The 27157-nt window shown below is 43.4% G+C and overlaps 1 protein-coding gene across 1 annotated transcript in view; it reads left to right on the forward strand.

Annotated features, from left to right (window-relative positions):
- Positions 1 to 961: 961 nt before the first annotated feature.
- Positions 962 to 27157, forward strand: part of GUCY1A2 (guanylate cyclase 1 soluble subunit alpha 2) — a 318781-nt gene continuing 292585 nt past the window's right edge. The window contains exon 1 of the mRNA XM_045797680.2: positions 962 to 1711. Within this exon, the coding sequence (XP_045653636.1) occupies positions 1406 to 1711 (306 nt within the window). The 5' untranslated portion in view covers positions 962 to 1405. The remainder of the gene's footprint in view (positions 1712 to 27157) is intronic.

Here is a 27157-nt window from a genome sequence, read left to right on the forward strand (position 1 = left end):
TGGGCTTGGAAAAGGCTTTCTCCCCATTCTCCTTAAGCTTTCGGAGCAGCATTCGCAGCCGAGTGCAAACAGATCGCATATTTGGCGCACAGAGCAGGGACAATGAGAGGCACGGAATCACTCCCCCGTGTTCCCCCGTCCGGGTCTTAGGTAGTGGGGTCTACAGAGGAACTGTCCCCGGTCCGCGAGGCCGGCCAACGCGGCTGCAGGTGGCGAGCGGAGCTGTCCAGCACCAGAGCGGCGCCGGCGGGAGCCCCGAGCCCCGCGCGCCCAGCCCGCGCACGCTCAGCAACAGGGCTTTCGCCCAGCAGATGCTGTCCTCATTCGCTGCCTCCCGACCCTGGGCTCCCTTCGAGCCCACGCGGCCTCGACCCAGGCGAACGCTCAGCCCCACAAGCGGCTCCAGCAGGATGGGTGCCAATACGTCTCCCCTTCCCTTCCCTTGCAAACGTTTCCTCTGGAATGGGCAGGCTGGAAGCACTGGCCTCTCCCCTTCACCTCAGAACTTAAATAAACTCGGAGGAAGGCAGGGAAAGGTCAGCAATGGACCGTAACTCCCCCACTTCGCGCCCTCAGGCTTCCCCGAGGTGGCTCCAGAGGGAGGTCTTCCGCCCTCGCCCCGCGCCCCTCTCCCGCACAGCACCCAGAGCGGCCCGACCGCTCCTCGGCTGCCTCTCCAGCGGACCAGGGCTGGGGTGTTTGGGGCTGGGGCCCTTTGGCCTGATCCAAGCCACCGTGCGCTCCTCCTCGGAGGAGGGGAAGGTGGGAGCGGGGAGGGCGCACAGAGGACGGCAACCAAGTGTCCTCGTTGCTCCTGAAACGTGGCGACAGGCGAGGCAGAGACTCGCAATGAGTATGATGGCGACACGTGATGCCGGCGGAGGGAGCGCATGGGGGGGGGGACGATAAAGGGAGAAGGAGGGAGGCGGGCAGCAAGGGGAGAGAGGCGGGAGGCGAGGGGCGGGAGGAGAGAGGGGAAGGGGGGTGAGATCGGCGCGCGGGCGGCAGAAGCTCTGCCTCCCGGACCGCACGGGCCGCAGCTCCGCCGCCCCGCCGTCCGCGGTCGCACACTCGCAGCCGCCCTGCGAGCGGGAGCGCGGCGCACTGCCAGGCGCCCAGGCGAGCGCAGAGGCGGCGCCGCGCGAGCAGCAGCGGAGGCGGCGGCGGCCCCTAGCCCAGCCCGGCGCCGCCGCCGCGCCCGGGCCCCAAGTTCCCGCCATGAGCAGCCGCCTCTGCGGGCTCCGCGGCTCCGGGGACTCCCTCCCGGCCGGGCGCGACCGCAGAGCCCCGGGGCCCCGACGCGCCTAACGCCGCCGCCCGGCGGTCCCAACGCCGCTGCCGCCGCCGCCTCCCGCGTCCCCGCCGCCGCTGCCGCCGCCTCGGCCGCCGCAGCGCCGCCCGCAGCATGTCTCGGAGGAAGATCTCGTCCGAGTCCTTCAGCTCGCTGGGCTCCGACTACCTGGAGACCAGCCCCGAGGAGGAGGGGGAGTGCCCCCTGTCTAGGCTCTGCTGGAACGGCAGCCGGAGCCCGCCCGGGCCGCCCGAGCCCCGCGCGGCTGCCGCCGTCGCCCCGGCCCCGGCCGCCTCCGCCGCCGCTGCCGCCGCCGCCGCCGCCGCCGCCGCCACGGCCGGGGCCAGGAGGGCGCAGCGCCGGAGGCGGGTCAACCTGGACTCGCTCGGCGAGAGCATCAGCCGCCTAACGGCGCCCTCGGTGAGCGGGGCCGAGCGCGGGGATCTGGAAAGTTGGCGCCGGGAGAGCGGGGGCGTGCGCGCCGAGCCCGGCCGCTGGGGGGCGAGCCGGCCGCGCCCCTGACCTGGGTGCCCCGCGGCCGCGGCCGCCCCGGACCCCTGCGCCCCGCCGGAGGGGGGCGTGAGAGCGCGGCGGGCGCGAGGGGGAGGCTCGCTCTTCCGGGGTCCGGATTCAGGGGCCTGGACGCCCACCCCTAAGCCGTGCACCCGGCCTGGTGTCGGTCACCCTGGCGGCCCCAGGGCTCCTTCACACCCACCTGTTCTTCCCCCAAACTTTCCCAGGCGCTGTTCTGCACTTCCCCTTTCTGGGTCTTTCATCGCTGTTCTCCAGGATCCCAAAGGAGCCCCTGCCCCTTCCAGGAAGCTCTTCCGCTCTTTTTTTTCCCCCCCACACTCTTGGTCTTCGTGTGACCTTCTCTGACATCTTTGCATTCCACAGGCTCTCTGCCTTCTGTGTTGCATCCCCTTTCTCAAGAATCTTCAGGAACTGGCTGTCAGATACTTTTTTGAGTTGCCTTCAAATGATGAAACCTCTAGCCTCTTGTTTTCTCCCCACCCCACTGCCTTTTTTCTTTTCACCCCTGAGCATTTACGGGCTCAGCTTTCTTCTCTGGGTAAAGCAGGTGTCTGCTTTTCTAGGTAGGTTTTCTACCCCTACCTCCTCCTTCACTGCCTTTTCCCTGGGCTCTTAGCTGCTTTCTCCCTCATTTTGTCGTGGCTACCTTCTGTTAGACTCTTCATAACTATCTGTTGAATTCGTCGCTGCCTTCTTGGCCCTCTCTAAGCTTGTGCTCATTCGGGATGTCTGTATCACAGTTCAAGGTGTATTCCAGACTCCCCGGCGTTCTAGACCTTTTCCCAGAGCACTCCTGCCTCATTCCTGCTCAGGCTATTCAGCTGCTCTAGACTTGTACCTGTTCGGGGTTGCCAGACCTGCGTTCCCGTCTTTCTCTGACCGACGAGCTCTGTTTTGAAGGAATCCACTCCACTGCAGACAGAATCTTAAGGAGATTCAGTGTCAAACCTCCGTCCAGCTTTTAGTCTCATGCTGGTCTTGGGTCCAAGGGCTTCAGTTCCTGACGGAACTTTTACCTTTGTGCCCCCGGGACTCCTCTTACTTTTCCCAAGTTTCTAAAATGAATGGGAACATTGATCTTATTTGACTACTCTGGAGTCTCACTTTTCAAAGTCCTCTTGCAGTTGAGGGTAGGAGGGACCTGAGAAAGAGTGGGATCCTGAGGGACAGGGTATTAGTACCAGACAGTCCTACAAATATCTCCGTGGCCCTTGCATTAATGAAGAACGACCTCTTCTTTCTTTTAGCAATGAAGCTACTCTGAGTCATCTTCTTTACCTTGTGCATTTTCTCTTCAAGGTATCTTTTGCCACATCTTCCACTGATAACCTAGTAACAAAACTCAGAACGGGTTGGTTATTGTTTGCTATTCTTTACTGCAAATATTTCCCAAGAAGCATAATCTTAGAAATTATTTGATGTTGCAAATTGTTGAAATTATAAGGCTTTATGAAAGCAGGACAGTAATCCTGCAGGTCTGTAGTTTTGTGTTAGTATCTAAAGCAACGTTTGTACAATGTAGTAATTCCTCAATACAGCAGATTTGTATCTGATACAATGATTTCACTGAAGATAATGACTAGTTTGGGGAGGTGGTTTTTATAATCTCTGAGTTTTCTTTTTGCCTACAAATCAGAATTTACAAGTCTCTGTGGCGTGTGCCTCTGGGAATGCCAGTGTAACTGAAGGTTATTCTCAACAACTTATGTGAGAGGTAGAGAAACGAAACCGAATCCGAGTATTTACTGCCAGAATAAGAGGGAGGAAATAGTTTCTGGCTTTTACATTTTATAAATCAAATTTAAATGAGACTAGCTTTTTGACGGATACAAAGCATGTACCCACATAATGGTTATGGTAAGATAAGGATAAGAAGTCTATTAGCCGGCATGCTGACAACGTACAGGTAAATACAATATAAATCTTTTCAGTCTCATAAGGGATGGATAAGCAAATTTGGATTGGCTAACTATATCACCTCTGGACTTGGTAACACAAAGACGACGCAAAGATTATATTTCAGAGCAGTGACATTTCTGTGATCACCATCCCTGTGTTTTCATTTGGCAATCTAGAACATTGCTTCAAGAAGTTTCAGTAGATTCATTTTCCTACGTGGTCAGTACCCTAAACTTCTCTGAAAACACTTGGGGAGACAAATGATGTCTTCGCCATTCTCTTTCATTGGAGCTGAATGACTATTTTTTTAAAAAAGATTTTATTTATTTATTCGACAGAGATAGAGACAGCCAGCGAGAGAGGGAACACAAGCAGGGGGAGTGGGAGAGGAAGAAGCAGGCTCATAGAGGAGGAGCCTGATGTGGGGCTCGATCCCAGAACGGCGGGATCACGCCCTGAGCCGAAGGCAGACGCTTAACGACTGCGCCACCCAGGCGCCCCTGAATGACTATTTTTTAAATGAATAATTTCACGAAGAATTGTTCTAATTCGGAGGTGGGAATTTCTGGCTGTTGGAGTGTTGGGAAGCTGTTCTACATCCTGTCACAGTATGCTTCGGGAGAAACTGTCCTTACAGGGCAAGCTCCTGCCTTCTTAGTGGCTCCATCATGGAATGTCGTCTCAGTCACTGGAGATTGGTCCTTTATTCAGAATAATCTGCAAGGAGGAAATGAATTTAATAAACACGAGGATATTGCCAAGTAATTAAGCTAGTTGTTTGATCATTGGAAAATCCTAACTCAGGTTTTTGATATTTTGACAGTCATTTTTAGATGCATTGGCTATAAACATTAAAATACATCGTACCATTTTAATAAGAAAAGTAAATTGAATTGATGAAATTGAAAAGATTCCAGAATTCGGGAGACCTGGTTCTCGTTCCCTGTGCCTTGGATGACTAGCTACTTACATATCTCTGTGCACATGACTTTCACTCTCTAGAAGACTTGTTGTCCATAAGGTGTCATACTTACAATCCTTCCCTGCTCTTGCATTCTGTGAAGACATATTTTTCAAGCTTTTGGTAAACAGTTATAAGGGCATATACAAGAAAAGCAGGCACCTATGAGTTTTAAAACTTTGAAGAGAGTAGATTACTTTCCTAAGTAGGGACATCAAGGTACTATTTATTCCATGCAATCATTAAAAAATATTTGTGGCTCTACTGGGTGGCAAGTATTGTGCAAAGTGCTGGTAATACAAATTCCAAACAAAACATTCCCCATCTTTGACTGATGGAACTTCTTTAATTATAAGCCTTTATTTTAAGGAAGCTGTATTGAAGGAAAATGTAAGAACTCCAATTGTCTTGGAGCTGTCTAGAGGAAGTTCATTTATCATTCACTTTGGATAATTTTGTTCCCTGTGAATCTCTGGGGCACAGCCATAACAATAAAAATAAACCTTAAGGCCCTGCTGAAGGTGCATAATCGCTTATTACATTATTTATTTGGAAATCATTTACTTGGGAACACATATGGAGAAACAGCTGGGGATTTTACATCAAGGGTGAATTTAGTAACTCATTTATTTCTATTTTGTTCTTATAAAAGGGAGTTGCTGAGAACCCTATCACTTAGACCCCTGTTACTTATTGGTTTGGGGTTTGCTAATATCGGCCTGTCAGTGAAGATATTCCAGGAGACCAATTTAAGGCCATGGCTTCCCTAGTTTTCTTGTCAAAGAACTATGGGCTGTTACAGCCTTGCAGGTGGCTCTGAAGACTCCAGAAGCTATGGGGAGCAGAATGGCAGGAAGAAAAGTCACAAGACTGGAAGGGTGGCACATAAGGGGAGGAGAGCTACTGATGGAGAATAGTCCAAGGAACTGAGAGAACAGTGAGGAAAGAAAATGGAAGGGAAGCCTGGATTCAAGGAGCAAAAAAAACAGACATTGTTTAATTATTTGTGGAAAGAAAATGATATTGATACACGCTTAGGAAAAAGTGGAAGGATATAAAAAATACATGTTTAACCTCCCCCGATATTAAATAAAATGAATTCTCTGACATGGATAAATCCTTAAAAAAACCTTAGAATGTGACCATGTTACTAACATGTAAATAATGAAAAATAAAGTATATTTGTGAGATAGGATGTTTCATCAATTTACATATCTTATTTTTACAATTTGGGCCTCAATTTAGGTAATAAAGTTCTGAGCAACACATTCATTAGAATTAAAAAGTTAGACAAAAGGTATTCTAGTAGTTCTAGGTTTTCATATTTGTAGAAATTAGATGCTATAATCTGAAATCAGAACTTAATGGCCATCTAGGGCTTTTTTCTACCACCTCCCTAATCATCGGAAAACAATACGGCAGAGCTGAAGGATTAAGAATTCGACAGCTGTGGGTTTGAATAAGTCTCTGATGAGCCCCTTAGTACGTGTGAGACCCTGAAAAGGCAACTCCTACCTTCTCAGAGCCTTGGTTGCATATTTTGTGGCATATGAATAATAATTACCTTGTACATTTGTTATGAAAGAGGAGGACTATACTTTGTGAGACTCCTCAACCAGTAAAACGTTAGCTTCAGACCAAAATCCGTTAATTTCAACCAAAGTTGAATGTCTCCAAATGATCTAAAATTTTTCTTTCGTTTCTTCTCCATCCTCTTCTTCGTCTCCTCCTTCCTCTTCTTCTTCTTCTCCTTCTTCCTCTTCTTCTTCTTCTCCTTCTTCTCCTTCTCCTCCTTCTTCCTCTTCCTCTTCTTCTTCAATAATTCACTTGCTAGTAACCTTATGGAAAGAATTTATGGGTTAACTGGTGTCATATACCAAAAAAAAAAAAAAAGTGATAAGAAGGAGTTTATTTTGTTGGCATTGCCCAGCCAATCCATTAAAAAAATTAAAGCTGGAATCCCATTTTGGCTCCCTGGCCAGGACTCCTGTGTGTGCAAAAGCATATGTAATCATTGCAGATTCAAATATTTCCAGCAAACTGCTGAATGCTATGTGGCAAGATGAAAACCATTCTTGTAAATTCTCTAAAAATACAAGGACATATATTTGGTGGAATGTGGGTATTTCACAATAAACTACTCCAAGATTAGAAAGAAAAGAAAGAGGTGACAGAGAAACTGCTTATTTTATTTGTCCGAGAATTTCAAGCTCCCCCCATCCATTGCATTCAAACTAGTTTGTACACGTGTTCAGGGGTTTAGGCAACTGTGAGGTGCAAGAGTGACCCAGCTAACGGCATTTGTGTTTTGTATACGGCGCTCTATTCATGTTTGGCTACTGGCTCAGTTGTTAAGCCTTTATTCTGAAGATGAATTTGGACAATGGGACGTGCCCTTGGTGATTATTAGTTTGTGGATAGAGATGATAAGTGATTATATATTACTTCTTAGTATGTGATTTATCTACTTGAAATACTCGGGCACATGTGGGGAGAGTACTGTTACATGTTTCTTTCTACATCGTCATCACTCTTCTCATTCTCCTTTATTTTGTCTTGTTCCCTGTATCATAGGGAGCTGAGGGGAAAAACTGAAAAAAAAAAAACCCACGTATTTCATTGAGTATGATAATAAAATAAATGCATTGTCTCTAGATATACAGGTCATTTGCTGTGAGTTAGCAAGAAGATAGAATGATCTCTTTTGGAATTTCAGACCTATCTAGGAGGAAAAAAAGAATTAACGGACGTAAGTGGAGAGAATATTTGCTAGGGCTGTCTGGTGACTAGGTTTCTCTGCAGGTGCTTATTTGATGCATGAGCTAGAGAGGTGGCTCAAAATTTAAAGTTCCTCTTTCTGAATTCTCTTACCTTGAGACTCTTGTGTTTATCCCATATTTAGTACAGTGCCTGATACCTGATGGGTGTTCCATAAAATGCTCTGAACAAATGAGTGGACGTTCTTTGTTTAATCGTCCAATTACATTATTTCTTTTGTGCTTGATCTTTCTTGTGTTATATTTGGTTCCATCGAAACAAAGTATTTAGATTTTGTGAGGGATGCTTTCAAGTATGCAAACCTGTTGGAATTTTACTTACACCTGCCATGTAAAGCCAAACTTTGTAGCGCAGTCGTGTTCAGAGAGAGCAGATGGAGGAGTTTCTTCCTCCTGGAACTTGTGGAGTGGCCCTTTTGTATTTTAAGGAATTAGGTAAATGTGATGACTCTCTTCCACTTTCCTTATATTTTCTGCTTAGACTTTTTGTACAGTTTTCTCCAAAACGAGAGAAAAATGTTTGTCAGCAAGTGGGCTACTGCTGCCAAAAATGCAGTGTTAGGGGATGGGATGACATAATCTTGCTCCTCAAATATCGCTTCGGGACAGGATCTGAAGACCTAAAAGTATGTGCTGTAAGCAAAGAGCACCTCATAAAATCGAAAATTCCAGACTAGAGTGATTTAGGAAGTAGGGGAGCTGGAAATATCTCCGAAGCTTGGAGATTTGTTGGGCTGTCATGGAGAATTGAGAAACAGTGAACATTCCTATAAATAGAACAGTGAGAAGTCACTTTCTGTACAGGCTTTATTTGACGCTTATTAAACAGTTCTTCCTTTAAGCTAGTGGTTATCAAACCTCAGTGAACATAAGGAATACCTGAAGAAAGGTGTGAAAATGCAGATTCCCCGACCCTTTCCTCAGAAGGTCTCCTTTGTAGCTCTGGGGAGGGGCCGGGACTCTCAATTTTGAACCAAACTCCAGGTGATTTAGGCACACCAAAGTTGTGCCAAAAGGCACTGAATTCTGTACCTTCGGGGTCATTGATCTAGGCTCAGTGAGTTCCGCAGACTGATTTTTTTTTTTTTTGGAAGGAATGAATCTGGAAGTGACTCTTTTGGGGTGAATATGTCCCAGGCAATTACTACCCTAAGAGGGACAGAATAAAGGTGGTGACTTGGAGTCACATCTTATGTTACATCGTTTGTGTTCAAAATAATCTTATTGGTCATGTGGTGAAAGGTATCACTGTTTGTACCTTCGATTATTTGTGACTGTCTTCCCATTTTTCCTGAGGATGCTTTGTTAGCTTCCCCAAGTTCATGTTCAGTAGGTCACATGTCATTGCCGTCAGTGTCCTGTGCCCTCTTGCCTCAGAAGACAGAAACAGCTACTCAAAACTGTTAGGAAGAGTAGAGGAGAAGGGAGGGGAAGGGAGGAGAAGGGTTGTTTTGAGGGTCCACTTGACATTACACTCAGTGTCTGGTTTTCCAAGTGAGACTGACATGGCATTTCTCAAATGTTCCATCTACTGGTTCCTTTTGGAGCAACGACTTGTTTGTATGCCAATACATTTTCTTTCTTAAAGGTGAAGGGAGAAAGAAACAGATCTGGATGCCAGGAAAAGAATATTTTCCTAGAAAAGAAGCAATAGGACATTCAGATAGCAGACATATAGAACCACCCTTCAAACCCTACCAAAACATGGCAAATACCGTCATGGTTGCATATATCTACATCTGTAGCCAATTAGCCATTCTCCCTCATTCGGGGGCTAAGTTGGGTAGGAGTCCAGTTGAACTCTCCAAATAAATGGTGATCCATAGAACCAGTCTGTCATAAGAGGAGACTGTCTGTGTGGAAATCCTGATGCTATCTTAATTGTAAGTCCTTGAAGTCACCTTGACTCCTTTTCCTTTTACTGTACTATATTTGTTATGTGTGAGTCTGCTGTGTCCGGTGGAGGAAATAAAAATGTTCTAAAACATGCTTCCATTTCTTGTTGCTTTATGCCCTTGATTCTTCATGCATGAACCCTCCAATGTAATATTGGGAGAGAATGGTTTTTCTAATTAGTTTTGTGCACACACAACCACAGACAGACAGACAGACATGCATCCATCTTGTGTCTTGTCACTGCATTATTTTCCCTATGGAACACTAAGTTATCGCTCTATCTCTATAATAGGACTTACTGTGTCGTAATGTGATTTTGGTTTATTCTGCCTCCTCGAGACAGAGATCTATGTATGTCCGTGCCTAGCAGGAAGTCAGATTTATAAAGGCACTCGATAAATGTTAGGAGAATGAATGAATGTTGAATAAATCCTTGTAGAGTTTGTGGTGTATCTGGTAATGCTTTGTAGGCTACCATGATTTTGTGCTGCCATATTTTATTTTGTTTATTTTACTTTATTTTATTTATTTTAAAAGATTTTATTTATTTATTTGACAGAAATAGAGACACCCAGCGAGAGAGGGAACACAAGCAGGGGGAGTGGGAGAGGAAGAGGCAGGCTCATAGCGGAGGAGCCTGATGTGGGGCTCGATCCCATAACGCCGGGATCACGCCCTGAGCCGAAGGCAGACGCTTAACCTCTGTGCCACCCAGGCGCCCCTATTTTATTTTATTTTTTAAAAGATTTTATTTATTCATTTGACACAGAGAGCATGCGCACAAGCGGGGGGAGGGGCAGAAGGAGAGGGAGAAGCAGACACCCTGTTGAGCTCCCAGCCCCACCGGATCCCAAGACCCTGGGATCATGACCTGAGCTGAAGGCAGACACTTAACTGACCACCACCCAGGTGCCCCTTGTGCTGCCATATTTTAGTTGATTATTTTAATTGTTCTGACTGTAGTTTTTGCTCAATCACAAGTAAGAGTAAATATAGTATCAAAAATCAATGATGTACTGTATGTTGGCTAATTGAATTCAAAAAATAGTAAATATAGTTATAACACATTTTAGAGTGCTTTAATATTTTCAGAACACTCCTGCATTGTGTGTTTTATTGTGCTTCACAGTAATCTATAGATTTTATGCCAGTTAGTAGATTATCTTTAATTATCTTAAATGCACGTAGACGCAGTAACTGTGTGGGGGAGCATGTGTGCCCTCACTTATAGGCATTTGTATATTTTCTGTTAAAGAAATGTGGATCTCTATGAGACACAGAAATAGTATCTCCACTATGCTATTTTATTCATTATTTCAGTTGCATAAGAAATCCTGTGTTATCAAACATTCTATTAAATAAAAATCTTCACAAACCAGCACATCCACATACCTATCCTACAGTAACCACTATAGACATAATAATTGCACTGGGGGTGCCTGGGTGGCTCAGTTGATTAAATGTTGGACTCCTGATTTCAGCTCAGGTCATGATGTCAGCATCCTGTGATCAAGCCCCACATTGGGCTCTGTGCTCAGTGGGGAGTCTGCTTAAGATTCTCTCCCCTTCTCCCTGTGTCCCTCCCCACATTTGTGCTTGGCCCTGGAGGGATAGAGTCCTTGAGAAAGTGATAGACTTAGAAATTGTTGATAGAAGGAATGGAGAAGAAAACTGACCAGGATCAGGTAGATGTATTATCGGGTATTTTTTGAGGGCCCAGCTGAGGTTGGAGATAATGAATTTGCAGCCTAAACTGAGATAGTGAGTATGACTTGGAGAGGTGTGAAATGGTGAAGGTATGCATTTTATATTAAAGGTATGCATTTTATATTAAAAGGCCTATATGTCAGATTGAGTTTGAGGTGTTGGGCGCAATCATTGTAGTGGAGGGTTTTTTGTCTGGGGAAATAATGAGAGTGAATATCAGTGGGGCAGACTGTAATATCCAAAGGCATTTCTAGCCATCCTGGATTGAATGCAGATCTGATATCAAGCTTATTTAATTTATATCTGGGTTTTATTCTTTTGCTAGTGAATTCATTCTGTTAGAATAGCTGATGGTCCCCCCAGCTCATCCTCCCTCCCCTCTCCCCCCCAAAAAAACAACAAAAAACAAAAACCCAAACAAACCCAGAATCAATAACTCATAACGAGTTAGTGAGTGAGAAACTCAGTCTAACTGCTTGATTAGAATTTACATGATGTTTCCAGAGTTAGAATTAATCCTTGAAACATAGGAGAACATTCAGTTACATCATTCATTGCATTATTTATGGGCTCCTAGTTGCTACACAATAAGGTCTCCCTCTGCTCAGACTTGATACATTGCTACTTGAGTAAGAGAGCCTATAGAACTTCGAGTAATGGTGGCTACCAACACATTTCCTATTGTATTGGAGAACACAGTATTTTCTCTCTCTCTCTCTCTCTCCCTCTCTCCCTCTCTATCTCTCTCTCTTTTTCTTTTACCAGCAGATATTTTCTTACCTGAAAAAGTAAAAAAATACTTTTGGTCAACCAAACATTCTAAGCAAACTGTTACATATGCAGTAGCAATTGGTGAATAGATGAAATTCAATAAAACACTCTTCAGGGTTGAGCAATTCTTGTTGTGTTAATCAGTCTTTGATAATCCCAGAGCCTGTCTCGAGGGTTTCAGTGTCATCATTATGCATTGTAATGACCGCCGTGCTATAGTGTGTTGGACATTCTGCCAAGTGGACTGTCCTAGATGATCAGATGTTGACTAACAGGACAGTTCTTCCACGTGGAGGCGCGGGAGAGCTCAGCAGGGGTCTCTTAGGCAAGGGGAGGCTAGGGAGGGGTGGATTTTGAAAGAAAGTTTTAATGTTTAGAGTTCTCTTTATCATTTAGCTAATGTGCTTGTCTTGTTTTCTTGACAAATATGTGTGTGTGTGTGTAAGCTACAATTCAATAAATGCTGCATTCTGATTTGTGTTTTAATTTGACTTTGGGGAAATAACTTCCGTCTCTGTTTCCCATCTCTGAAATCATATATAATAATATGAATTTCTTACTTAAGGGTAAATATGTAATAAAACGTGAATAGTGAATTGGAGACATTGCGTTTAACTATTATGAATTACTTCATTGTGCTGCTATGCTGAATTTTTGAGGACCAAGGCTTGGTTTAGATTCTTTATTTCCTACATTCTGGGGAAAGAACAGGTTTCGGTGTCATACACAAACTCCGGTCGTTATTTGCATTCTTGGATAAGCCTCTGTGAGACTCAGTTTCTTAACTGTAAAACGACAGTAACGAGTGGCTGGTTAGCTCAGTTGGTTAGAGTATGGTGCTAATAAAATGAAGGTAATGATTTATTAGATTATGAAGATGAGAAGGATAATGATAGCATAATATTTTGAATACCGTAAATAATCAATGTTAGCACCTTTCTCCAACCCTTACTTACTAGCTGTTTTACCAATCTGCATATTGTTAATCACATGTCCTGATACGTTCAGCCACAATTTTTGGCGAAACCTATAGATACTCCCTTTTGTTACAGGTAGTATGTTGTTCAGCATTCTTGTGTTTTCTATGGGAAATATTTTCAACATTTTGGGGTATGCAACCTTTCAGGGTTATGAAATCTTCCAGGAATTCTGTCCTAGAAATCTAAAAACCAAACGCAATCTCATTGGCCTCTTGTTCATTCATGCATTCCCTTACCTCTCACATTCATTCATTCATTCATTCATTCATTCATTCATTCATTCATAGAGCATGTATTTAGCAAATGAGCACTTAGTGATTCATTCAGCATGCGTTAAACATTCATGAAGTGGGACATTCAGACAGAAATTCCATATGGTCCTTTTGGATTTAAAAAACATAAAACCACATTTAAGAAATTACCAAATGATGTACATGACAGCTACTTCGGCCCCTCCCTCTGTCTTTCCTTCCCATCCTACCCCAGCCTTTCCTTATTTGGCATGATGCAGAAGATACATGGACAAAGGAAGGGTTTGTATATAAAAAGGCCATTTGAAGCTATCATGATGTTGATGATGAGGATGATGATAGTAATAATAATAGTTTTCACTGATCAAGCCCTTACCACATACCGGGCTCCATGCTGAGTGCTGTACACATTTTGTTTAATTAGATACTCGTAACAGTGCTGCAGGAGAGACGCCCCACCTTGGTCTACAAGACATCAAAGAACCTACCCTCTGACCTCTGACGGAGTTTGGGTATAAAGAGGAACAACAGCTTTATTGCTTTGCGGGGCAAAACAGGCTGCAGCAGGCGAAGGTGTTCAAAACTGCAAGCCCACCCATGGGGAAGGGACTTGGGGGGGTTTATAGGGAAATACAGATCTAGTCGGTTTCTTTCTTTTTTTTTTTAACTGATTTTTATTTTTAAGATTTTATATATTTGACAGAGAGCACAAGCAGGGGGAGCAGCAGAGGGAGAGGGAGAAGCAGACTCCCTGCTGGGCAAAGCCTGACCTGGGGCTCCATCCCAGGATCCTGGGATCATGACCTGACCTGAAGGCAGACACTTAACCTCCTGAGCCCCCCAGGCACCCCTGAGATCTAGTCAGTTTGACAGGAATTGTGTATGTGCTGTGTTAGTCATGTTTTTAGGGTGGTACTGGGTCCCTGAAAGAAGAGCATAAGGGGGGAGGAAGGGAGGTTTGGGAGGAGAGAGGGAAAAGGTTCATTTGAAATCAGGCTTCCCGGAAGCATCAGTGCAGCAGTTTTGCTTTTGCTTCGCTTTCTGTTCCCACGGGGCTGCAGCTCCGCAGACGGCAGCCCTCCCCCGCCAGGCGGTCTCGCCTCACCGTCGGAAGTCACCCTCTCTGTTTGCCTGTTGCACATGTGCATCTGTAATTTAAGCCCTGCTCCAGCAGAGGTGGCATCTGGGGTGCTTACGGGGTCTCTGCAGTGCCTTGAACAGTCCTGGCTGGCTGGTGGTTCAAGGTGCATCTTTATGGACTGAATGAGCAAGTGTCCTTTTAAAGAAGTCAGAGCACTTGGAAGAGAAAGAACATAGTTAAACAAAAAACAAAACCCCACTAAATTCATAGGGTGGGAGAAGAATTAACAAGGGTTAGGCATTTAAGTTTTCTACTATATATCTGTGACTTTGTAAAATAATGTTATCAGAGATTTGGAGAAGTTGAGTAACTTGCCTATGATCACAGTGAACGACTGATAGACATGAGACTAGATTCTTGGGGTGTTTGCCTGCGTACTCTGTATTCCTGCCGCTATATTGTGCGAGCGTGGTGGACATTGGGTGCAGCGCCCAGATGCCCCTTTAGAAATGACGGGCTTATTCCCCTCGATGCCAGCCGTGCTGCTAACAGCCACCCTCCGCTGTCAGTCCCCTGGATGCATTGCCTGGACTGAAGACAGCTGCCTTGCTCACGGCCATGCCCCATTCCAGGGACTATGAGCATGAGGCTAAGAGGCTTGATCTTCTGTCCTCACTTAGCCAGCTCTGAAGGGAGAGCTCCATGGAGCGTCCCTGGAGGCCCTGTCCTGAGCCTGCATTACAGTCCTGCTCCTCCCTCTCTCCCGTTCTGCCTCCTTCTATACTCGTTCTTGGGTGTTGGTCCCAGGAGCACCTCCTCATAAGCTTTCTACACGCTGATCTTCCCGGAGCGTGCTTCCCAGGGAGCCCAGCCTGCGGCAGGGGGTCTGAGAACCGTGATAGCGTTAATGTGAGCGCCACAGGCAGCAATGGGGACGTGGCATTGGGAGAACTATCACGATAACCTTGGATTTGGACTTTTTGAATTTAGGTGCAAATGCATGGCTCTCTTTAAGGGCTTGGCGGGTACCCCAGCACCAGCCTCGGCACACACAGTGCCTGTCACATGGTAGGCAAGCCGCTCAATAAATGGACCGTTAGAGATTTTGGGATTCGGTTTTGGTAAGAGCTTGTGGAGGTAGTAGCTAATATTGTGAAAACTGACAAGCTCTCCGAGTGAAAGAGAAAAAGACACAATAACAGAGCACTGAGAAACACGATACAAAGAGAACCCGCAGAGCAAAGGTGCCCAGAAGCTTTTTCATTTGTTTGCTTGCGGGTGTGGGAAGTGGCTGGAGAGCCGCTGGGAGCAAGGGCTGTCGTGGTTGATATTTGTGAAATGATAAGAATTTAAGGATGGCTCTTTCAAGCCCAGACCAAGATTCTGCTGGGGGCCTTAGAAAAATGAGGTCCATCCCGCCTCTGAGATAGAAACCTACTTAAAGAGGGAATGTATGATGAGTATACGAAGGATCTCATAGGCAGAAATCTCTCATCCAAGACTTTTGGCAACACAAGTGTAAAAAGAGAAACAGTTTTCTGTGTCTGTGAGACCAAATCAAAGTGTATTAAAGAAGTAGAGACTCATACATATATACAATGGAATATTACTCAGCCATCAGAAGGGGTGAATACCCACCATTTGCACTGACATGGATGGAAATGGAGGGGATTATGCTAAGTGAAGTAAGTCAAGCAGAGAAAGACAATTATCATAGGGTTTCGCTCATATGTGAACATTAGCAATAGCACAGAGGACCATAGGGGAAGAGAGGGAAATCTGAAGGGGGAGAAATCAGAGAGGGAGATGAACCATGAGAGACTATGGACCCCGGGAAACAGTCTGGGGTTTTGGGGGGGCGGGTAACGGGGTGATGGGTACTAAGGAGGGCATATGTTGTGTTGAGCACTGGGTGTTATACATAACTAATGAATCATTGAATGCTACATCAACAACTAATGATGTACTATACAGTGGCTAACTGAACATAATTAAAAAAAAGGAAGTGGAGACTCGTGTTAGAAGGTAACAGAATAGTCAAAAACGGTTGGAGATGGATGAGAGAAATAGGCTTTGGCAAAGGATGGGATTGATCTAGCGATGTTTGTGAGCCTCTTTGCCAAGTGTGAGGATACTTTCTCTCTACCCAAGGGGAAAGCAATATGGCGGGCAGACTAGGGGTATGGTGCAAAGGCAGCGGGCAGAGTCTGGTTTTACTTACACCTACTTTATTATAGTCTCATCCTGATTTTATAACTCAGTGATTGGTCAGTAACTTTTTACACCTAGTGAGTATCGAATTTAAATTGTCATGCTATTTGCAGTTCTCTAGGTATATTTTAACTATGGTAGCTGCACTGATGATGGGTTGTCAAATGAGGCCAGAAATGTCACTAATTCACCCTTTGGAAATTTTATACTCAGATCATAAAGTACATTTTTCATTTGTGTATTCTACTGCATATAACTTTTGGGTTGTTTTATCAATCTGAAAACATCAGATTTCTTTTAATACATTTAAGGATAAGATTTTATGAGCCAAATAGCTTGTGGCAGGAGCTGTTTTTTTATTTGTGCTTGTATTAGTGTGTTCTCTTTCGGTTTTAAAGGTAATTTGAGATATATATTTTATATATATATAACCCCTATTCTTACCCTCGCCATGTCTGATATGACTTTGTTTAGTGTTAGAGCTCTTTTTGACCCTGATGGAAAGGTCACTAATGGAAGGAACTCTCCGGGGATTAGGAGCCAAGTGAGTAGGACTGTACTTTGTTGTTATATCAAATGTATTTCACGCAGGTGAAAGGCCGTGTGGAAGGTAAAATAAGGCCAGCCAGGGCATACACAACCCCATGTAGCTTATTGGCTCTCTCCTTTTCCTCTTCTGGATGAATTTTGCTCCATTTCATCAATCAAGGATTTTTGTCTATTTTATATACTGCCATATCCCCAGTTTTCTAGTGCCTGGCACACAGTAGCTTGTCAATAAATATTTGTTGAATGAATAATTTTACAGTGCACATAAGAATATTCATTCTAACCGTACCACACAAATGTTGTGAGAAACAAATGAGGATTAAAGTCAGTAGCGGTAACAAAAACAAAATAAGGCAGATTATACAGACGTAAGTAATTATTATGTCCTATTATTTTTATTCCTTCATCGTCTGTTTACTATATGTGCGCTGTGCATGCTTGACTTTATTGTGTCATGAGCCAAAACACAAGATCTGTGCAGGAGAAAATGGTGCTAGTAATCAGCAGAACGGAAAACCAAATAGTGTTGGGTTTTCCTTAACTACTCTGATAATCTGCTATTCCAGTCTGTTTACGTGAGGTACTGGGAAGGAGGAATAAGTTTTTTCTATATGATCAAACCATATTAAAAAAAAATTTCAACACTACTTCATTGAATAGATATTTGTTGTTGGCTTTTTCTGTGCCAGAAATTGGCGATGTCTTAGTTACACGGGAAGGCACTTATAATCTCCCCGCCCCACTTTTTTTTCTGCGATTCTGTTGCAAACATTTCAGGATTGAATCTTCAAAAAGATTTTATCTTTCTTCCAACCAGTTTCTTGAGTCAAGTCTCCCCAAGGGAAAGCAAGAACTTTTGGAGGAAAAATTCCCATTACCCCAACAGCAAATTTAAGGAGAACCTGCCACTGTGTTAGCGAGAAGCCTGTCATCCTAATTCAGTAAATTTCTGGAGACCTTAACAGAAGAAAAAAGTATCTTGTTTAAATGCCTGTTGACTGAATTTTCCCAGGGCAGGATTACTCTGTCTTCCAGCTTCACATTTTCCTTGTGTAATTGGTTTGATTTGTATATGAGAGATATCTTGATTTTTGAATGTTGTCTTATGAAATATTTGATTTTTAATTTAAGGAATTTATTTGCTTTTCAGTAAGGAAAGGATGCAGGGATTGTTTCAAATTGTGTTTTCATTATGGTATTTACAGATGAATTTATTTGAAGAGCATTTGTGATAGTTACCTATTTATTTCTCTGTATCTATGTAACAAATGTATGTATGTATGTATGTATGCATGTATGTTATCTGTGCGTCTATCTATCTACTATTGGTTATGTAGGGCAGAGGAGAAATGGCTCTGTCATTGGATTCTGAGTTTAAAAATGCCATTCAGTAGAAATCTGGAGTCGCTATAATTACTATCATTGTGTCTTTTAAAAATTTGCCACAAGTAGTGAAAATGTCTTTTACCTCCCTAACAAAAGAATCTGCCTCTAAAGGCATTTATTGTAAGGAGTGATAATGATGAGATAATTGTGTTGTAATGGAACACAGACTGAGGGAAAGAGTAAATTTTAGCAACTGACTATTGTGGTTTCATCTGAAGCTTCAGACACATATGAGGGAGTTTCTAGCATGGATGCTGGAGAAGAGAAGTTTATTGTTTCTTCCTGATATAAAGATCAATAAACACTTTGTGGACCTGACAGTGTTTGCAAGCTATGAAGTCTCCTTTTTCCCCCTCTCTCTTGTGTAAACTAACTGCCATTCTAAACACATTTCAAAGAAAACCAGTCTTTCCTTTTGTTCTGAATTAAATTCTTTCTCCAAAAGTGTGCTTGAAAAGTGTGAACCTAACTTTGTTGCTGAAGGAGAATGGATGGGATTTAACCTCAGCCTGCAAGGAGCCTGATGTATGAGGCTGCTGCCTGCTGGTATTTTAAGCACTTGGGTACTTCTCTCCTTATTCAGCTGAGTTCTAGGGATGGGAGTCGGGGGAAGATGGAGGAAATCAAATACTAAGTTAAGTTGTAAGTGTAATTTTCCACCATTAGCCTTGGATTCTTGACTATTGAGAAAAATCTAGGTCTCAAATATCTAGTTAACACAGATATCCAATTATTCTGATTATAGCAGTGGGATATATCATCTTAATCAATGGCATTAATGATGACAGTAATGAAAGAAATTACCAATTCCATTGGATATGTAATTGGGAAAAGCATTTTACTACAAGTTACCCTAAATGACATAATAATTTTTCAAAGAATATACATTAGTAAGTCACTTTCAAGTATGGGTCAATAAAAACATTACCATTTTTATAGTAAAACTATAAAATATGAGGCTAAAAGTGTGATTCTAAAAATAAGATCAGACCAACAATTCTTGGCCATTAAATAAGGTATTCAGCTACTTTATGTGATTTCTAAGCCAAATCAAGATATGCCTGCCTGGAAACATCTTAAAAACCGAAGATAACAAAGTTTATTGTTTTGTTCTTCCAGAGTAACTAACAGAAATGAAAGAGAGGGCATATCAAAATAAAGCCTATCACAGTTTCTGCTTTGGTGTTTCGTAGCAGTTTAAGCCCTGATATGTTAGGGGTTAAGGTTGAGAAAAATTGTGAAGTAGGGACATTTATCTCTGGTTGTCCCTATTCTCAACTCCTCTCTCTCTATTATCCAAACCTCATGCCACAAAAATCTGCCATGAGTCTCTCCCACCTGACAAATTAGACTGTGTGAATTTTAAATATCTTATATTAAATTATTAGTTGAAAAGTTCCTCTCTTGATCTTAAGCGCCTGGAAGGAGTGGAAAGTAAGTTTGGGGTGGAGAGGACTGGGAATGGACGGGATGGAGATAGCACTCTTGGTGCCCCTAAAATCCTCAGATCAAACCTGGTTGTCTGGTGCCACAAGGCTCCAGTATGCATTGCTGGCTCTAGAAGTGATGTCTGGCTGCTTCTCAGGCAGCCATCTGGAGACCTCCTGTAGCTACAGTAAATTATCTAATGTTCTTGGTCTGTAGAAATCAAGTAGATATATTGGGAGATATACATATATATATATATATATATATATATATAGTTTTTGATCATGTGGTGTTATATTTATTAATTTGGTATCATAAACTATTGCGTGTTATTACTTCAGGGTTCGTTTGAAATGAAGCTTATAGGGCCGAATGAGGCAGATGGTGTCCTTAGGCTTTATAATACTTAGAGATTGTGGAGATCTTGCTACTTAGACAAGTACATTATGGATTGATATGTGTTGTGCCAATTCTGGATGCCACTGCGCTGGTTTGCCTTGGAAACTCCAGTGAAGAGCCTTGTGTGTACAAGGAAATTAAAGTGTTTTTGAAGCTGGGACGTACTGAATGCTATCTCGTCAGTACCTTGCTCCAAAGCATCATATCATTAAAATTCTCCATTGTTTGGTGTGAATGTGTAGACATGACTTGTGTGGGTCAACATCTGAATGATATTTGTAAAGCTGAATGGCAGAGTAAGATATTTAAAACTCATGTAGTATTCTAGAAAGAATTTGAAAAAAATAATGCTGTGCCAGAAACATTTCTCTTCTTCTATAGGCAGCTGTTCCCAATATCCCTTTCTTACTCACATCCTTTTACCTCCCCCCCACCGCACTCCTTTTCCCAGTTACTAATTTTCCATTAAGTAATGAGACAAACAAATGGCTAAGAATTACTACATAGCTAAGATTTGGTTCTCATGTGAGCAAGTTTTGATGTCTTTTGTTGGCATTTTCCTAAAATGACCACAACAATGCTTATTATGATGGCCATTTTTGTGATAAAAGGCTTATTTTGATTAGTTTTTAGTATAAGCCGATATGAAGAGAATTTTTAAAAATCAAGGTCTTTCAGCAACTGTATTTTTTTTTTAACACCCAAGAACACAAGGTGTTGGTGACATTTTTTTTTCCTTCTTAATTTTCCCCACTTCACGGCTGTGAGGGAATGATGTGCTGACCTACACTTTCCATACCGAAAAGCCACTAGCAGTGAGTGACATCTGTTTAGAGTTTACAAAGCGTTATCCCACCCTGATTCATGCAGGAAATGAATGAGATAGGCAGGGCAAGGATGATTATTGACTCCGATTTAAGGATAAGGAAACCGAAGTTCAGAGAGGAGTAGTGACGTGCCCAAAGTGAAGAAGCGGGCAACCGCCTGCATTTTCGAGGCCATGATGTGTCTGCCGTGATGTGTGTGTCCACGTGCCCACGAATTGTTCCATCCTCAACATGGAGCGTAGGCACCGTGCAGCAGAGACTCCCTATTTCGTCCCGCGTATGTTTCCTACTTGTGACTCGCTAAGGGGTGGTTGGTAGCAATTTCCGGTTGGTTTTCCTGAACCGAACCTGCTCTTGCCCGTTGTTGAGTTCCTGCGCATTCTGTGAGCCCCGCGCAGACCTGTGTTAGAAACCACAAGGGCTCTTTCTTCCTCGGGGCTCTGCCTCCAGGCTGACCTCGTTCGCCGGTCCACTCTCATGTCCGTGCGCTCCAGCCTCCCGTGGCAAGGCAGCTATGAACGGACTGACTAAACCATCAGCACGGCCGACCGCTTCGCTTGTGCTGCTTATGAGCCTTCGAAGCGCAAAGACGTCACTTGCAGTTTGATTTCTGGATGGGAAGGAAGGCATGAGTATCATAGAAATCATTTCATAAGTGAGGGTATAGATTTCTCTTCACAGACTGCATATAATTGTGCATAACCCACACATACATGTATCTTGGTGTAATTAAGTACTTTGCTAGAAGGAATGGGGAAGCAATGTCATAGTTATTATTTAACGGAGTGATCCCTAGATTTAAAAAAATGTGCTCACGTAGAGTTCAGTGAAAAAAAGCAAGGCTTTTCACATCGGGCCATCTTAGCGTTCTCCTGCCTGCATGTGTTTTCCAGAGTGACGTGTGATAATTGTGTACCTCTGCTCAGGAAAGCAGCGTATCATGAACACTGGTGACGGCACCCTCATTACCTGCTGAGCACGGTTGCTGTCTGTGGGATCGTCAGATTGTAGTTAGCACTAGACTTGATGACAGTTAGGCCCTGCTTGAGTTTTATCTTTCCAGAGAGGTCGAAGCAGCAGAGCTGGGTCGTATTTGCATGGTTCTGCAGGGTTCTGCGTGGTTCTGCAGGGTTCTGCGTGGTTCTGCGGGGTTCTGCGGGGTTCTGCGTGGTTCTGTGGGGTTCTGCGGGGTTCTGCGGGGTTCTGCGTGGTTCTGCGGGGTTCTGCGGGGTTCTGCAGGGTTCTGCATCTGAGACTTCTGAAATCCTCAGACTCTCAGCCTTTGCCTGGGTGAACGGAATGCCCCGTGTCACTTCGGTTGGCCTCTGCACGGCAGTTTACTTATTTACAGTGAGCAGTAACTGGGAAATGAGGCTTATTACTCAAAGTCTGCATGGTCTGCACATTTCTTACCTGTTCAGGCTACATGACGAGGCAAGTCATCATTAAAAGTTTGCCTTAATCCACTTGGAGTCAAAGCAAAAAGAGTTTCATGCCACATTCTTCAGTTGGGTTGAAGAAGCTGGCTCTCTGGTTGGAGGGGTCAGCCTCGCTAAAGAGACCTGATACTCCATGGCTATTCCTAAGAGTCCCTTTTAGTTAAGGTGGTTGGAGAATTTCTTTAGTTTAGGAATAATCTTTCTCAGTGTGACAGACGGCCAGTATACCCCTGAACAGTGTTGGGTATAATGTTGCATAAACTATTCCCCTCCCTTCTTTTTCCATCGGGCAGCCCTCTCTAACTTTGCTTCTTTCCCTGCGTGCCCTATTTGCTTCCTCTTCACAGATGTTGCTTCAGTGGCCCACTTTGCCTGGAGCTGCACCTTCGGCTGGGTGATTGGAGAGAATTCTGTCACCTCTTTACAAATTATTGTTTAAACTGGTGCATTTAAGTTTGGCAAAACATTTTCCCGTTTTGCGTGTTAATTTTGTAATTTAACTGTCAGGCAGGAAATATTACTTCCCTTATTTCCAGGCTCTTGTGGGGAAAACACCACACTGTGGCTCCCCAGCACTGAAAACAATAGGGAATTCTTTGGAAATGCTCAAGCGGAGGCTGCAAAGAGGTTGTAAAGGGCTAGAAATATTTCCTGACATGAGGACCATTGCTGTCCGGTAGGGTTTTCAGGAGTTGAAACGGCACTAATTAGCTTCGCGGCATCTAATTGGCGTCTTTGGGCTGTGAGGCATGCCTGGCAACCGTCCTAGAAGTTAGACACGGACAGTTTAGTTCAGTTTAGCAATTTTTTGACTACTTTCTCATCAAGAGATTTTTTTTCCCCGTAGAATTGTCATATAACACAAATATGTATCATACTTTGCACTTTTATCTCATTTTGACCTTATAACAACCCTGAGCAATGGTTATGCTTGAAATTTCTCTATTTTATAAAAAAGGAAACTGAGGTTTAGAAAAATAAAATGCTGTATCCAAAATCACACCATCTAGCCAAGAGTTAATTCCTTTCAACGGTAACCTTTTCTGCCTTGAAGACAGAAGAAGGTATTTCAGTTTAGAAAGCAGATTAAAAGCTTGGCTTTTTGGAGGCAGGAGTACAGAGATGAGACGCATACATAGACTTAGACACTACCTACGTGACTTTGGGCACGTTTTTTTAACTTGTCTGGGATGAGTTTCCTCCACATTTATAAAATTGGGGTAATACTTCTCCCTCTCTCATAGCATTTTTGTGAGGACTAAATGAGGTGTCGCATGTAACATGTTGGGCTCAGCGTTTGACTTTTAGCAGTCAACAACATGTTTGATCCAGAAAGCCTAGCATTATTTCCCTTTGTGGACTGAGTCAGCCCTGGGCCCTCTGTGAGATTCTGTTTGGTGTGAGGGTTTAGGACTGGAGCCTTGTCCTCCAACGTTTGTAGGGACAGCATGACCTGCTGCCCTGAGAAGGGGTCTAGAACCAGGACCATTTGTCTCAGTATTTTTCCTGGGTCATTGTTTTTATCCAGACAGCCAAGTGGACCCTGAGGTGACCAAATAAAGCATGTTTCTCCCGCAGTTACCAGATACAGAAGTTAATGATCATACCAGAGCTATTTAAATAACAATAACAACATTTGTGAATTTGGGGAAACAATATAACATTATTTTCATATCCATTAAAAACAAATAAAAGGAAACAAGGGATTTCAGTTAGATACATGGAAGGCTATTTTAATAGTCAGCAGAGCCAAGTAAGTTACTAATGGGGGAAGACGCAGAGAAAAATCATGGGAGGCCTAACTCTTTGTCTTGTTGGTGGCTCTTCCCAGCTGTGTAGCTGAGGCAAGCACTGACCTCTCCAGAACTCCGTGTTTTCATCTGTAGAGTGTGGATAATTATATCTGAGACTCATGAGGTTGTTGTGAATATCTAAGGAGATGAAAGAAAAGAAGGTGATTGGTAAACTGTGAAGTGTTCCGCACTCTGAAGGTGCTGGTGTTATTCGTTGAAAACACCCAGAATTCTTGGATTACTTAAATGTGCTCTTGCCTGAAGGTAGGCGAAGGACTGAGTAAATCGCCCTTTGGAGTCTTTCAGTTGAAGGAATGTGCATTTTCAGTTTAAATGGGTGTTGTGGGTAACAGGTCTTATATGAAGTTGAAATTCAATGGCTATTTTTGGAAAGGGGTTAAAATAACAAAGGGGGAAATGCTTGGAAAACAAACATACTTTGTATAGGAAGACTTAATGATACCGTCGATTATGCGGTAAGTATATTCAGTTACAATCAGTAATTACAATGATGATAACCATGGTGCTTTGCTAATTAGAACATACTTCTAATAAGGCCAAGGTCATCAGTTTGAATCCCTGTATGGGTCAATTAGCATAATGTCAGCCTTCACCCTAAGCTCTCATGGGGTCACTCAGATGTGTACTTGTGTTCGCAAGGAGAATAAAATGGAGATTGGAGGAAATCATGCAGATTTTCAACCAGTATGGGTAGGAAGAACTCTATAGTGCATCTGTAGCTGGCTTGCTTTCTTTTTCTTTCTTTCTTTCTTTCTTTCTTTCTTTCTTTCTTTCTTTCTTTCTTTCTTTCTTTCTTTCTTTCTTTCTTTCTTCCTTCCTTCCTTCCTTCCTTCCTTCCTTCCTTCCTTCCTTTCTTTCTTTCTTTCTTTCTTTCTTTCTTTCTTTCTTTCTTTCTTTCTTTCTTTCTTTCTTTCTCTTTTAGCACACTTATTACTTTTGCTTTTTGTGATTAATTACCTGGACTACCAGTTTTGTTTAGCAGATTACTGGCGTCATTCACTTGAAACGGTAGTGCCCAGCTTCCTGAGAGATGGTGGGATCTCCAGTATGATCTGACCCTCTGTTTTCAAGTGCTTAACTTTGCAATGCTTTCCTTCAAAATGACCCTGAGAACTACGAACTCCACTAGTGTTTTTCAGATGGGAAAATAGAGGCATTTTTTTTCCCCCAAGGTTTCCTACTCCCAGGTGAAGAGATGTTGGCTAATTTTATAAAAAGGTCAGTAGCACAGCTGGGCTTGAAATACAGAGGTCCTGACTCAAAGTTCTATATTTAATTTGCCGTCTTTTTTTTTTTTTTCTTTTTTGGGGTTTTTATGTACTCGATTTAGTCAGAGGCTGGGAAAGTGAATATTTTGTCTGCATATTTAGCAAGATTGATGATTACTGCAATTACATCTCTTGAATAAGTAGTGAAGCCGCTTGTCGGAAGTGACTTGTTGTTGGACTAATTTTATTAGTAATACCAATCATATCATTTGATCCATTGGTGTCTACAGGCTTAGTCATGAAGACAGGGTAGCTAACATTACAATTTTGGTTACAGTCAATGATGGAATTTGGTGTATCATGTCCTAATATGCAAAATGCTCTTACGTCCTGGAGAATGTGGCAGTCCCCGTAGTGTGTCTGGAGGATGAGAGGTGCTCTTGGACCCCGGTTTATCTCTCACTGAGAAGTCTGTTTACCACAGTCCCACTGTTAGTGGTACAGACCATGTTTTGTCATGTAGGAAAGCTCATTTTTTACCGTCATCTACCTTACTCAGGACCGGGGATTGCATTTTTGAGGAAATGGAGGTATGACTCCTTCTTAACACCATCTGAGATCAGAGTACTAAAGGGATTGACAATTTTGATGATTAAAGGAAGGAAAATATGCAATGGTGAATTCTGGAGACCTGTTTTGGGAGTTTAGGTGGTGGTGGTGGGGACTGGGCCCATCAGAACGCAGCACAAACGTACGAGACGCCCAGCTGGTCGGAAAGCGGTGAGCCGGACGAGAAGCAGCAGCTAAGGGACGAGAAGCAGAAGTGCATCTTAGGCAAGACCTGGCGATTTGCCCACCTTCTTTGTGTTTGCAGGGTTGGTGGAAAGAATGTTCAATGTGTTCTCAAGAAGCACACAACTAATTTGAATCCGTGTGAGTCTTTAACTGTACGTCGACATAAAAAAAAATGCTCTCTTATTGAAGACAATTTCCTAAGGGAAGAGACGCTGCCTTTGTGAAAGAGGACTTGTAATGTCTCTAACTTGGGTTCTTTTTCAGTCGGATGGTGATCGTAGCACCAGCCGGACTCTGACTGGACTGGTGCAAGGATCAGTTGGGGTAACGTGCCTTAGGAACTGCAACCTGTCAAGTGCTCAGCCAAGTACCGTTTTAAAGGTGGTGCGCTGCACAGGTTGGAGATTACGTGCTTGAATTCTGGAGCAGATCACCCGAGGCTCAACCCCGGTTTTGTCTCTTTTTACATGTGTGACATAGGGCGACTTAAACTTCATGTGTCTTGGTTTTCGTAGCTGTAAAATAATAACACCCATCTCATGATGATGAGAATAAGTGTCCTACTAGCTGTTATGTCGTATGTGCGCGTCTGTGCAAAATCCAATGCTGACATAATGCATGGGCGTGAAATACGTGGAAACTTAAAAAATCCCGTATTTATTCCTCAAGCAGTATAGCTCTTTGTTTATCTAAGAAATTCATATTTGATTATAAGCCTTCAGTGACAGTTAATGAACGAACGGGGTTGAATTTTGGCGGTTACGTTTGAACACGTCTCAGAAGCTTACTTCTCTTGATATTTGAGCAAGGAAACTGTTCTCCTGAATGCTCACTTACTCAGTTCAAGTAAGGTTTGTATGGATTACTGGTCTTATTATCAGGCTTATACCTTAAGCAAAAGGTTTTCAACCCTGACTGCTCATTAGAAGCCACTGGGTCTCCCAGACCAGTTG

Source organism: Ursus americanus, chromosome 16 (assembly GCF_024610735.1).
Source record: "Ursus americanus isolate L20-20 chromosome 16, mUrsAme1.1.p, whole genome shotgun sequence".
Lineage (NCBI taxonomy): Eukaryota > Metazoa > Chordata > Mammalia > Carnivora > Ursidae > Ursus > Ursus americanus.